At 38.5% G+C, this 15000-nt stretch overlaps 1 protein-coding gene across 2 annotated transcripts in view; it reads right to left on the minus strand.

Annotated features, from left to right (window-relative positions):
* LOC138026666 (putative E3 ubiquitin-protein ligase UBR7) overlaps positions 1-15000 on the minus strand; it is an 83706-nt gene that overhangs the window by 56242 nt on the left and 12464 nt on the right. For both annotated transcript variants that reach the window (XM_068874103.1, XM_068874102.1), the window contains exon 3: positions 139-199. In XM_068874103.1, the coding sequence (XP_068730204.1) occupies positions 139-199 (61 nt within the window). The remainder of the gene's footprint in view (positions 1-138; positions 200-15000) is intronic.

Genomic DNA, 15000 nt, shown 5'->3' on the forward strand with positions numbered 1-15000 from the left:
TGGAATGGTCAAATATTTTGTGCCTACTACTAATAATTATTGCATTAGTATAAATAATTATTGCATTAATATCTCTTGGCATTTTAGATGGTTCAACTGTACTACATGTATGAAAATCACCAGACAAAATACACTTACCCCAAACAACTTGCACTTGAAAGTAGAAAATTTCCTGTTGCCACAATCACAACGAAAATCTCTAAAGACAAACAAAAAACATGCTTTATTACATAAATATTTCAAATTTATTTTAATTTCACAAGTTTATTATTGTGTACATGTATTTGTGTCAGATAAAATAGTTACATAAGTATGCATAAGAGAGAAATGACGGGGAATTTTTGGTAGACAGATGATGGTATTGACACAGAGGATGTTAAATTTTGGTTTGCAACAGAAATGCAAGATTGGGAACGTGTGAATATATGTTGTAGTTCATTTTTTTTCCACTAGTTCAACTTTTTTTTTAAACCAGTGAAAATGTTTTGAATCAGATTAAATTTTTTAATACCAACACCCATTTGAACATATAGTTGGACATCTTTCTGTACTTAAGTAAAAAAAAAAATATATATATATATAAGGTCCTAGTTCCCAGTTCAGAGTTGTCTTCTCGACAGTTTACTCTGTTTTTGTACATAAAATGGAAACTGTGTTGAAGTGGGGTTTTTGTGAAGAAAGTAGTCTCCTTCGAAGCTGTCTTTCAGGATGTCACAAAACAAGCTTTGTGTGACATCCTGACCATTGACTACAAGACTGACTAAAAAGAAGGGTCCTTACGGTAATTCCCTACAAAATGACGCACTATCCCGGATTTTGTCAAACTTGGCACAATTTATATTCATACACAGGACACTAAAAAAAGGCAACAAAAAGGTGGTGTCACCTAGCTCGTTTTTGCGCTGCATGCCCTTTCTTCTACGTACAACAAAAAAAGCAAGGTGACACAAACACCAACCCAATGTGGCCAACACATCACACATGCACACAACCATTACACCCAGTCAATTAGCAGCCATGGACAGCTGTTTCGGCCTTGCTAGGCCTCATCAGCATGGCATAGCTAACATTCCAGGCGGGTGTCTTAGACACCCCTTTAAGTGGCAGCTCCACACAACAAATGTGGTAAGCTGGGTTGGGAACAGCACAGCCATTCTCCCACGGCAAGCGTGTGGGAAGGTGGATCACAAGAAGAGACCACTGTGTCACAAAATTTTTAAGTACAACAAAAAAACCAATGCGACACTAACACCAACCCGGTTGGTGTTTGTGTGACCTTGCTTGCATGCAGCACAAAAACAAGCACAATGACACCATCTTTTTATTGCCTTTTTAAGTGTCCTGTGTATGAATATCAATTGTGCCAAGTCTGACAAAAATCTGGATAGTACGTCATTTTAAAGGGGATTACCTTAAGGACCCTTCTTTTCAGTCAGTCAGGTACAGTAGTCAATGGTCAGGATGTCACGCAAAGCTTGTTGTGTGACACCCGAAAGACGGCTGCCAAGGAGACTATGTTCTTTACGAAACCCCACTTCGACACAGTTTCCATTTTATGTACAAAAACAGAGTAAAGCTATCAAGAACACAACTCTGAACTGGGAAACAAGACCTTATCTTGTTTATCTTCATGCTGTGGACATCATTAATCAGTTACATTGTACATTTAGCCTTGCTCTCAAAAAACAAAAACAATACTTCATGCAAAAAGAAGGACGAAAACAATTTCACCCAAAGTACACAAGTCCTGTCAGGTTTGTGCCAAGATTTATCGGGCTGACGACAGATGTTTACGTCAGACCCCCCCGTCGACTAAATCACTTCGATCTTGACTTGTCCACTTGACCTTGCACTGAATCACTTGCCCGGCTATTAAACCATTTGACACTTGATTAAACCATTGGCCGGTGAGTGAAGTCGTCTGTCAATTAGTTGAACCAGTCGTTCTTTAACTAAACCATTTCAGTCTCGTCTTGTCTATTTGACAAATTGCACTGAATCACTTGCCCAGTCATTAAACCATTAAGTCGTTCGTCGACTACTTGAACCGTTCCTTCTTTAACTAACCCATTCCAGTCTTCTCTTGTCCAGTTGACTTTGCACTGAATTGATGGCCCGTCTCTTAAACCATTTCATATTTGATTGAACCATTTGCCAGTGACTTGAGTCATTTGTCAATTAGCTGAATCGTGCCTTCTTTGAGTAAACCATTCTGCTACAGGGCACAAGATCATTTTTTTTGTTGTCAGACGTGATCATTTCACATTTCATTCACGGAGGGATTCTCAGTTGAACAAACCAATATGAATTAGTCTGTTCCGTTTTAACATCGTCGTCGGAACAATTTCAAAACAATCTAAACCATTTCAATTTTAAATAAGCCGCTTCACAAAACAACACTCAACCTTTTGTTTTTCGACAGTTTCATTTCAAAACCACTTATTTTGTTTGGCAAACCATCACTAAACCATTTCCTTTTTCTCTGTTCCATGTGTTTTTGGCGGCGATGGCTGCCCATACTTCTCACCAAAATGGCAATGATAAAACGAAGACAACTGCACAAGTTTGAATTTCAAGTCTCCAGATAAAATAGATTTGCAAAGTTACGTTTATGCCAAAAAAAAAAAATCAATTAGCGGACCTATCAGGAAACAAACTTCCTTCAGCAAAGTATACAAAGAAGTGCTATTGCATCATGCAGAATTGCATCATCAATAGTCATTTCCTTACTTCAACAGCAAACATTTAGAAATAACCAATGAAGTAAGGGCCAACCTAAAGGAAGCACACAAAACACTTATTAAGGAAGAATTCGGTCATTCATGTTAACTGTTTACATGTACAAACGTACACATCGCGTGAGTCGTCACATGGCGTCTGTTGTGTATAGCAACTTTGTAAACTACAGGAACTTCATTTAATACTCAGTGAACTCCACAACACTTGGCAGTGACTTACGGTAAGCAGTCTAATCAAGCCGTATGCTTACATACGGCATCAGCATGGGAGCAAAGATGATTTGAACATCAGACTTCAGAATTTCCTAAGTTTGTTTCGCTTGCTGGTTTTGCATTAAATTCTTTAATAATATTATAACTCATATGCAAACGATAAGCGTTCAGATAATTAATAGACTTCATTTCTCCACTAATCACAGTAAATTCTTAAATTTTTTTTTCCATGCGCAATCAACATGCTGCAATTGCTATGATTACACATAACAATTTATTGCTAATGAAAGCGATGAAAAAAGAAAAAACCATTCTTAAATTTGTTCCTACATTTGGTCTCAAAATAGTACCGGAATACATGTAGGCTCCAATGCCTCGCAAGTACCGGTATGTATCAATTAAAATTGAAATTTGGCAAGTTCAATAATGATACAGTATGTGGAAAGAATACTTGCTTCTCTATGGGTGGCCATCATCCCCCAAAATAAAGAAATTGAGAGAGAAAACACAAATAGTTTTACGATGGTTTGTCAAACAAAATACGTGGTTTTGAAATGAAACTGTCCAAAAAGAAAAGGTTAACTGTTCTTTTGTGAACCGGTTTAGTCAAAATTGAAATGGTTTAGATTGTTTTGAAATGGTTCAGACGACGATGTTAAAACGGAACAGACTAATTCTAATTGGTTTATTCAACTGAGAACAAATGATCTTGTGCCCTGTAGCAGACTGGTTTACTCAAAGAAGGCTCAATTCAGCTAATTGACAAATGACTTAACTCACCGGCAAATGGTTTAATCGAGTATCAAATGGTTTAAGACACGGGCAATTGATTCAGTGCAAAGTCAAATGGACAAGAGAAGACTGAAATGGTTTAGTTAAAGAAGGAATGGTTCAACTAGTCGACAAACGGCTTAACTCACCAGTAAATGGTTTAATGGCCAGGAAAGTGATTCAGTGCAAGGTCAAATGGACAAGACGAGACTGAAATGGTTTAGTTAAAGAACGCATGGTTCAACTAATCGACGGACGACTTAACTCACTGGCCAATGGTTTAATCAAGTGTCAAATGGTTTAATAGCCGGGCAAGTGATTCAGTGCAAGGTCAAATGGACAAGTCAAGACTGAAATGATTTAGTCAATGGGGGGTCTGATGTAAATATCAGCAGTACGTCCAATAAAACTTGGCACGAACCTGACAGGCCTGTTGTACTCCGGGTGAAATTGTTTTCGTCCTTCTTTTTGCATGAAGTATTCTTTTCGTTTTTCGAGAGCAGGGCTAAATGTAAATGATTGATGATGCTCACAGCATGAAGATAAACAAGATAAGGTCCTAGTTCCCAGTTCAGAGTTGTCTTCTCGATAGTTTTACTCTGTTTTTGTACATAAAATGGAAACTGTGTTGAAGTGGGGTTTTTGTGAAGAACGTAGTCTCCTTCGAAGCTGTCTTTCAGGATGTCACACAACAAGCTTTGTGTGACATCCTGACCATTGACTACAAGACTGACTAAAAAGAAGGGTCCTTACGGTAATTCCCTACAAAATGACGCACTATCCCGGATTTTGTCAAACTTGGCACAATTGATATTCATACACAGGACACTAAAAAAAGGCAACAAAAAGGTGGTGTCACCTAGCTCGTTTTTGCGCTGCATGCCCTTTCTTCTACGTACAACAAAAAAAGCAAGGTGACACAAACACCAACCCAATGTGGCCAACACATCACACATGCACACAACCATTACACCCAGTCAATTAGCAGCCATGGACAGCTGTTTCGGCCTTGCTAGGCCTCATCAGCATGGCATAGCTAACATTCCAGGCGGGTGTCTTAGACACCCCTTTAAGTGGCAGCTCCACACAACAAATGTGGTAAGCTGGGTTGGGAACAGCACAGCCATTCTCCCACGGCAAGCGTGTGGGAAGGTGGATCACAAGAAGAGACCACTGTGTCACAAAATTTTTAAGTACAACAAAAAAACCAATGCGACACTAACACCAACCCGGTTGGTGTTTGTGTGACCTTGCTTGCATGCAGCACAAAAACAAGCACAATGACACCATCTTTTTATTGCCTTTTTAAGTGTCCTGTGTATGAATATCAATTGTGCCAAGTCTGACAAAAATCTGGATAGTACGTCATTTTAAAGGGGATTACCTTAAGGACCCTTCTTTTCAGTCAGTCAGGTACAGTAGTCAATGGTCAGGATGTCACGCAAAGCTTGTTGTGTGACACCCGAAAGACGGCTGCCAAGGAGACTATGTTCTTTACGAAACCCCACTTCGACACAGTTTCCATTTTATGTACAAAAACAGAGTAAAGCTATCAAGAACACAACTCTGAACTGGGAAACAAGACCTTATCTTGTTTATCTTCATGCTGTGGACATCATTAATCAGTTACATTGTACATTTAGCCTTGCTCTCAAAAAACAAAAACAATACTTCATGCAAAAAGAAGGACGAAAACAATTTCACCCAAAGTACACAAGTCCTGTCAGGTTTGTGCCAAGATTTATCGGGCTGACGACAGATGTTTACGTCAGACCCCCCCGTCGACTAAATCACTTCGATCTTGACTTGTCCACTTGACCTTGCACTGAATCACTTGCCCGGCTATTAAACCATTTGACACTTGATTAAACCATTGGCCGGTGAGTGAAGTCGTCTGTCAATTAGTTGAACCAGTCGTTCTTTAACTAAACCATTTCAGTCTCGTCTTGTCTATTTGACAAATTGCACTGAATCACTTGCCCAGTCATTAAACCATTAAGTCGTTCGTCGACTACTTGAACCGTTCCTTCTTTAACTAACCCATTCCAGTCTTCTCTTGTCCAGTTGACTTTGCACTGAATTGATGGCCCGTCTCTTAAACCATTTCATATTTGATTGAACCATTTGCCAGTGACTTGAGTCATTTGTCAATTAGCTGAATCGTGCCTTCTTTGAGTAAACCATTCTGCTACAGGGCACAAGATCATTTTTTTTGTTGTCAGACGTGATCATTTCACATTTCATTCACGGAGGGATTCTCAGTTGAACAAACCAATATGAATTAGTCTGTTCCGTTTTAACATCGTCGTCGGAACAATTTCAAAACAATCTAAACCATTTCAATTTTAAATAAGCCGCTTCACAAAACAACACTCAACCTTTTGTTTTTCGACAGTTTCATTTCAAAACCACTTATTTTGTTTGGCAAACCATCACTAAACCATTTCCTTTTTCTCTGTTCCATGTGTTTTTGGCGGCGATGGCTGCCCATACTTCTCACCAAAATGGCAATGATAAAACGAAGACAACTGCACAAGTTTGAATTTCAAGTCTCCAGATAAAATAGATTTGCAAAGTTACGTTTATGCCAAAAAAAAAAAATCAATTAGCGGACCTATCAGGAAACAAACTTCCTTCAGCAAAGTATACAAAGAAGTGCTATTGCATCATGCAGAATTGCATCATCAATAGTCATTTCCTTACTTCAACAGCAAACATTTAGAAATAACCAATGAAGTAAGGGCCAACCTAAAGGAAGCACACAAAACACTTATTAAGGAAGAATTCGGTCATTCATGTTAACTGTTTACATGTACAAACGTACACATCGCGTGAGTCGTCACATGGCGTCTGTTGTGTATAGCAACTTTGTAAACTACAGGAACTTCATTTAATACTCAGTGAACTCCACAACACTTGGCAGTGACTTACGGTAAGCAGTCTAATCAAGCCGTATGCTTACATACGGCATCAGCATGGGAGCAAAGATGATTTGAACATCAGACTTCAGAATTTCCTAAGTTTGTTTCGCTTGCTGGTTTTGCATTAAATTCTTTAATTATAACTCATATGCAAACGATAAGCGTTCAGATAATTAATAGACTTCATTTCTCCACTAATCACAGTACATTCTTAAATTTTTTTTTCCATGCGCAATCAACATGCTGCAATTGCTATGATTACACATAACAATTTATTGCTAATGAAAGCGATGAAAAAAGAAAAAACCATTCTTAAATTTGTTCCTACATTTGGTCTCAAAATAGTACCGGAATACATGTAGGCTCCAATGCCTCACAAGTACCGGTATGTATCAATTAAAATTGAAATTTGGCAAGTTCAATAATGATACAGTATGTGGAAAGAATACTTGCTTCTCTATGGGTGGCCATCATCCCCCAAAATAAAGAAATTGAGAGAGAAAACACAAATAGTTTTACGATGGTTTGTCAAACAAAATAAGTGGTTTTGAAATGAAACTGTCCAAAAAGAAAAGGTTAACTGTTCTTTTGTGAACCGGTTTAGTCAAAATTGAAATGGTTTAGATTGTTTTGAAATGGTTCAGACAACGATGTTAAAACGGAACAGACTAATTCTAATTGGTTTATTCAACTGAGAACAAATGATCTTGTGCCCTGTAGCAGACTGGTTTACTCAAAGAAGGCTCAATTCAGCTAATTGACAAATGACTTAACTCACCGGCAAATGGTTTAATCGAGTATCAAATGGTTTAAGACACGGGCAATTGATTTAGTGCAAAGTCAAATGGACAAGAGAAGACTGAAATGGTTTAGTTAAAGAAGGAATGGTTCAACTAGTCGACAAACGGCTTAACTCACCAGTAAATGGTTTAATGGCCAGGAAAGTGATTCAGTGCAAGGTCAAATGGACAAGACGAGACTGAAATGGTTTAGTTAAAGAACGCATGGTTCAATTAATCGACGGACGACTTAACTCACTGGCCAATGGTTTAATCAAGTGTCAAATGGTTCAATAGCCGGGCAAGTGATTCAGTGCAAGGTCAAATGGACAAGTCAAGACTGAAATGATTTAGTCAATGGGGGGTCTGATGTAAATATCAGCAGTACGTCCAATAAAACTTGGCACGAACCTGACAGGCCTGTTGTACTCCGGGTGAAATTGTTTTCGTCCTTCTTTTTGCATGAAGTATTCTTTTCGTTTTTCGAGAGCAGGGCTAAATGTAAATGATTAATGATGTTCACAGCATGAAGATAAACAAGATAAGGTCCTAGTTCCCAGTTCAGAGTTGTCTTCTCGATAGTTTTACTCTGTTTTTGTACATAAAATGGAAACTGTGTTGAAGTGGGGTTTTTGTGAAGAACGTAGTCTCCTTCGAAGCTGTCTTTCAGGATGTCACACAACAAGCTTTGTGTGACATCCTGACCATTGACTACAAGACTAACTAAAAAGAAGGGTCCTTACGGTAATTCCCTACAAAGTGACGCACTATCCCGGATTTTGTCAAACTTGGCACAATTGATATTCATACACAGGACACTAAAAAACGGCAACAAAAAGGTGGTGTCACCTAGCTCGTTTTTGCGCTGCATGCCCTTTCTTCTACGTACAACAAAAAAAGCAAGGTGACACAAACACCAACCCAATGTGGCCAACACATCACACATGCACACAACCATTACACCCAGTCAATTAGCAGCCATGGACAGCTGTTTCGGCCTTGCTAGGCCTCATCAGCATGGCATAGCTAACATTCCAGGCGGGTGTCTTAGACACCCCTTTAAGTGGCAGCTCCACACAACAAATGTGGTAAGCTGGGTTGGGAACAGCACAGCCGTTCTCCCACGGCAAGCGTGTGGGAAGGTGGATCACAAGAAGAGACCACTGTGTCACAAAATTTTTAAGTACAACAAAAAAATCAACGTGACACTAACACCAACCCGGTTGGTGTTTGTGTGACCTTGCTTGCATGCAGCACAAAAACAAGCACAATGACACCATCTTTTTATTGCTTTTTTAAGTGTCCTGTGTATGAATATCAATTGTGCCAAGTCTGACAAAAATCTGGATAGTACGTCATTTTAAAGGGGATTACCTTATGGACCCTTCTTTTCAGTCAGTTGGGTACAGTAGTCAATGGTCAGGATGTCACGCAAAGCTTGTTGTGTGACACCCGAAAGACGGCTGGCAAGGAGACTATGTTCTTTACGAAACCCCACTTCGACAAAGTTTCCATTTTATGTACAAAAACAGAGTAAAGCTATCAAGAAGACAACTCTGAACTGGGAAACAGGACCTTATCTTGTTTATCTTCATGCTGTGGACATCATTAATCAGTTACATTGTACATTTAGCCTTGCTCTCAAAAAACAAAAAGAATACTTTATGCAAAAAGAAGGACGAAAACAATTTCACCCAAAGTACACAAGTCCTGTCAGGTTTGTGCCAAGATTTATCGGACTGATGACAGATATTTCCGTGAGACCCCCCCGCGACTAAATCACTTCGATCTTGACTTGTCCATTTGACCTTGCACTGAATCACATGCGCGGCTGCTATTAAACTATTTGACACTTGATTAAACCATTGGCCGATAAGTGAAGTCATCTGTCAATTAGTTGAACCATTCGTTCTTTAACTAAACCATTTCAGTCTCGTCTTGTCCATTTGACAAATTGCACTGAATCACTTGCCTGGTCATTAAACCATTACATGTAAGTCGTTCGTCGACTACTTGAACCGTTCCTTCTTTAACTAACCCATTCCAGTCTTCTCTTGTCCAATTGACTTTACACTGCATTGATTGCCCATCTCTTAAACCATTTGATACTTGATTAAACCATTTGCCGGTGAGTTGAGTCATTTGTCAATTAGCTGAATCGTGCCTTCTTTGAGTAAACCATTCTGCTACGGGGCACAAGATCATTTGTTGTCAGACATGATCATTTCACATTTCATTCACGGATGGATTCTCAGTTGAACAAACCAATTTGAATTACTCTGTTCCGTTTTAACATCGTCGTCGGAACAATTTCAAAACAATCTAAACCATTTCAATTTTAAAGAAGCCGCTTCACAAAACAACACTCAACGTTTTGTTTTTCGACAGTTTCATTTCAAAACTACTTATTTTGTTTGGCAAACCATCACTAAACCATTTCCTTTTTCTCTGTTCCATGTGTTTTTGGCGGGGATGGCTGCCCATACTTCTCACCAAAATGGAAATGATAAAACGAAGACAACTGCACAAGTTTGAATTTCAAGTCTCCACATAAAATAAGGTCAGGGTTAGACGAAAAAAGATACAATAGAACCTTTTTCGGGGTGTCTAGAAAACGCAGACCTAGAAAACACAGACCTAGAAAATGCAGACCTAGAAGATACACATTAACTACATGTATTTGGTGTTGGTAACATTATTTCATAACTTTTACTAAATTAAACAGTGTTTTGCAAAGTTATGTTTATGCCAAAAACTTGAGTTAGCGGACCTATGAGGAAACAAACTTCCTTCAGCAAAGTATACAAAGAAGTGATATTGCATCAGGCAGAATTGCATCATGAGTACATTTCCTTACTTTAACAGCACATACATGTATTAAAGAATAACCAATGAAGTAAGGGCCAACCTAAAGGAAGCACACAAAACACTTATTAAGGAAGAATTCGGTCATTCATGTTAACTGTTTACATGTACAAATGTACACAGTGGGTGAGTCATCACATGGCGTCTGTCGTGCATAGCAACTTTGTAAACTACAGGAACTTCATTTAATACTCAGTTAACTCGACAACACTTGGCAGTCTTACGGTAAGCAGTCTATAACCAAGCCGTATGCTTACATTACGGCTTGGTTAGGTTTATACCATTGGATTTATCATTTTATCATTTGTTACCCATTTGGTACTCATAACCGGTGCACCGTGTTACTGGCTCAAACAGGTGAAAATCCATTTTAGTTCAAAAAATTTAAACGTTGTAGCAAGCTCGAGTAGGGCGATGCTACAAGTTTTGGCATAAAATTTATGCTGTATTTATGCTGTACTACATGTATAACTGAAAAATGGCAGAAAACCAACCAGTGTAAAAAAAATGTCGCTGTAAAGGGGAGAAGTTGATGTTTGTGTAGACTAACGATCAAGTTCAAATTTTCATTATATATTAACCCGTACGAAATCGTTATTTAGTGCCACTGATTAGTAAAAGAAATTTTCGTGCCTTACAGTGCCACTTCTTGTATCTGACTGCATAAAAACATAAAAAGTTCTTTGAGAGAGAAGCCATATTCAGCAGACGCGACAAGAAATTCCTTAAAAATTTTAGAAAAGGGCATCCTGAAGAGAGCAGATGGTCCTTATAAAAAGCCTCTTCCCCTTAAGTCTGAAAGATTGTCTCTGCCTTTAAATCGTGACTTACATGTACATGTAGCTGTCAAGAGATGGGAGTAGCTTCTAGCGAGGTCTAAAAACAACCCAAATTTTTTGAAGATTATCGATCATTCTTGGAGGACATGATCGCTTCTTGTGCTGAGAGAGTGCCCGAGGATCAACTTGAAGCACAGGATGGAATGATTAATTATGTGCCACAATCCAGTGTTTACCATCCTTGAAAAGCTAAGCAAATAAGGGTAGTTTTAGACTGTTCAACTAAGTTTGAGGGAGTGTCCCTAAATGACTCTCTGTTGAAAGGACCTGACGTAACCAAAGATCTTTTGGGAATCCTGTGCAGATTCAGACAAGAAGAAGTAGCCTTTTTCTTTGGTGGAAGGATGGAGATTCCACTAATGAAGTGATAGAGTACAGAATGAAGGTGCATCTTTTTGGTGCGGGTACATGTAGCTCTCCAGGCTGCGTGAATTTCGGGCTCAAGAGAGCAGCCGACAATGGAAAGGAAGAATTTTGTGCAAACACAGCTGAGTTCATACGAAGAGACTTTTATGTGGATGATGGACTCAAATCTGTCCCTAGTGTAGAGCAAGATATTGCTTTGATTAAGGTGAGTCAGGTCATTTGTGATAAGGCTGGACTGAGATTGCACAAGGTACAGTGCTGACTAGAAATAAGCATCCTACGCAGACGCAAAACACATGCACGATTTTTGCGCACACATGCTTTTAAATGCACGTTTCCAAACAAGCATTTGACATACGTTTTTCTTTTGTTATTCAAACTCATATTTAGCTGTGATGTTCATTGTTCCACGAAACAATAGATGGACAATAAAATGAATATTTAATTCCTGTGATCACCTTACCAGAACATTTGAATTGAAGAGTGGTGTCAACTGGTCATTGTGAGTTTGAAACAAACTAACAGTTTAAATTTCTTTTTACATTCACTGAATGAAACACAATGAAACTCTTTTATTATACCTCCCAACTCAAATACGTTTTCTGATTGGAGGAGAACGTGTCATGTGTCATGGGTCAAATCTCACTAACTCCCTAGGGAAAACAAAACTCACTAACTCCCTAGGGAAACAATGACTTGAACTTTCGACTCGCAAATGATCAGGTCATGCACCTCCGAAACAGCAGCAAATACAGTATGTATGCCAGCCGCGTCAAGCAAATAATTTTTATGCAGTCATGGCAGCTAAACGGTTTCAAACAACAAGAACTGAAGAAGAAATTGAACAGCTTCGATGAGACAAAAGCTCCAAGTCTACTAACAAGGCCACCCACAATGCTGTGAAAACGTTGAGAAACTTCTGCAAAGAGCAAAATTTGGACGAAAGCTTCCAAAAACTGAGCAAAACAGTTCTACATGTATTTTGAGTTGGGGTATAACAAAACACATAATGACTGGCCCCACAGGAAAGACTTAAGTTTTGTTTTCCCTTGACCCTCAATGATGCAAAACTCACCATTTCCCTTGAGGCCAACCATTAAGTGCCTATTGTAATCCTGTAGCTGACCCCTGATCATTATTTTGACCTTTCCGTTACCGAAACTGGAGTTTGGATCGTTGGCATACCAAGATGCCCATCAACGAAGCTTCTGACCTTTCCGCAAGTTCAAACTTCGCAACAAAAGCTTGTAAGATCAAAGTGCTTTCCTGTACATTTGTCAACCTTAATTTAATTATTTCGGGAAAAAAACTTCTTACATTCCAGGCGAAATTGATTTTACTGCATTTCACGGCACCGTTCATTCAAGTCTTGCTTCGCAATTTTATACTGATTGTTTTATATTGTTTTCAATCAACTGATCGTCGATTTTTTTTTTTGGCAAAAGCAATGTCTTTCAAATGGAAAATGGCCAAGTTTTACGTTTTAATCACAGGGAAATATTTAATCCCCTCATTATGTTATTTTTTGATGCAGCGAGAAGTGAAAGTAATTCAGGGCTCAACATTCACGGTAGCCAACTACATGTAGCCACAGGCTAGTGAAGTTTCACTTGTGGCTAGTAGATTTTAAGTGTCCACTAGCCATTGGGGCAAGTAAATAATTATTGTGAAGCAGTAGAGTTCTGGACGAAAACAAAATGCAAAATATTTGTTATGGGATAAGGCAAAAGGAGAGAATACAAAATGTAGAAACTCACAACTTTGAGAGGATTCTATGGAATTTACTACCTTAAAAAATGATAAGCTGAAAAAAAACTGAAGAGGAAACAAACATAGATTACACTTTCCCCACGCCACGCTACGAACGATTAATCACGTGTGAAATCATGCGGAACTTCTCCATGAGCTTGATCACAAACAGTTTGCGTTCATCCCTGACCAATCGTCGATGATCGCAAACAAGACACAAGAGATAGAAAATTTTCTAACGTTATGTACATCTTGTTGCCGACGAGTAGCAATGAAAAAGCGAGGAAACAACAATATGGAAACACATTTATCATAAACTGTTTCTCATTGTTTGCGATCAATCAATGATATTTTTGTGGATGTGATATGTTTTGACGATTTAGAGGCTAAAATGGCCTAAAATGGCATCCTCAAAACAGTGTGAATTTAATGAATATCTTAAGGGAATACCCCGCCAAATATACCTGTAGTAAAGTTCTTAATCACAAAGAGCCAGGTCCTACGTATAATTTGATACTGGCTATGCTGCAACCGTTGCTGCTCCTTGAAAATGTATCGGACACAGAATCTGTGACATCACAACAATTCCAACATAAGAAGTTGAACTCGACGCAAAAAACTAATTCTGCTTCTATTTTTGCACCCTTTTCTTACGATGTCACATGATCAAGTTGCGTAAAGCAATCACGCATACAGTGTATGGAAAACAGGATCGCAAACACAAACGCAAAAACTGACAGTGTTTGTGATCGAGCCAACGCAAACTGTTTGTGGCTGTTTGCGACGTTGTTACAAGTATATGGAAAGAGGTCACATACTTGTTTAGAAATTGAATCCAAATATAATTTAGTTCAAATTAAAAAAAAGAAAGAGATAGGGAGCAACTTATCTAGTCTACTACAATGTAGGAATGGTGAATCTCACATAAAAAGAGAGAAAACTTGCTTGCGAGCACTGTGGCCGCCGAATATTAATTGACTCCAAAAGTTAATCAAGCATAAAACGTTGGATTGCTGTTTGAGACTTTTAAAAAGAAAATCAGTTCTTATATGAGGGCAAGTCTGTCCTTTCGAATTTTTTTGTATATCTAATTTAAGATATTATTTTCCCACATTCTGCTGCTTTTTTGCTTTATGCATAGAATGGCGCTTTCAGGTTAAAATTTCAATCACAAATAGCTCTAATCAAAAGAATAGCCTTTCCACAGACTTCCAAGCGAGAAGTTTAGTTTTATTTACGGAATATTTCTTAATTTACGTTATTCCGCATTTTCCACACTTCAGTGCATAATTTTGTGAGTTGCAAAGTTTTGGCAATGGTTCTGTGAGAATAGACCAATTTCGATATATAAAAATTCAGTCCTAAACAAAAGACATCATCTCGAGGCCCTGGGGAATAAATGTAAGGATTTGTATGAGTTTATTCCCCAGAGCCTCGAGATGATGCCTTTTGTTTTCGACTGAATTTTGATATATCGAAATTGGTCTATTGGCTCAAGGCCACGAAAACTTTGCCTTTGTGAGAAAAATACAGGAAGCAGTACAATCTAGCATATTTGCACCACTGTTGCGAGGATGGATATGAGAATATTTACTAAAACCGCGACTTGTGTTTGGAAATGTTGAATTTTTTTCATGATATTTTTTCCAATGAATGAAACTGCGCATGACGAGACTGGCTAGTACAAATTTAGATTAATTCTGGCTAGTGAAATCAGACCTGATACTAGCCACTAGGCTAGTGAGCTAAAAAGTTAGTC

Source organism: Montipora capricornis, chromosome 12 (assembly GCF_036669925.1).
Source record: "Montipora capricornis isolate CH-2021 chromosome 12, ASM3666992v2, whole genome shotgun sequence".
NCBI lineage: Eukaryota > Metazoa > Cnidaria > Anthozoa > Scleractinia > Acroporidae > Montipora > Montipora capricornis.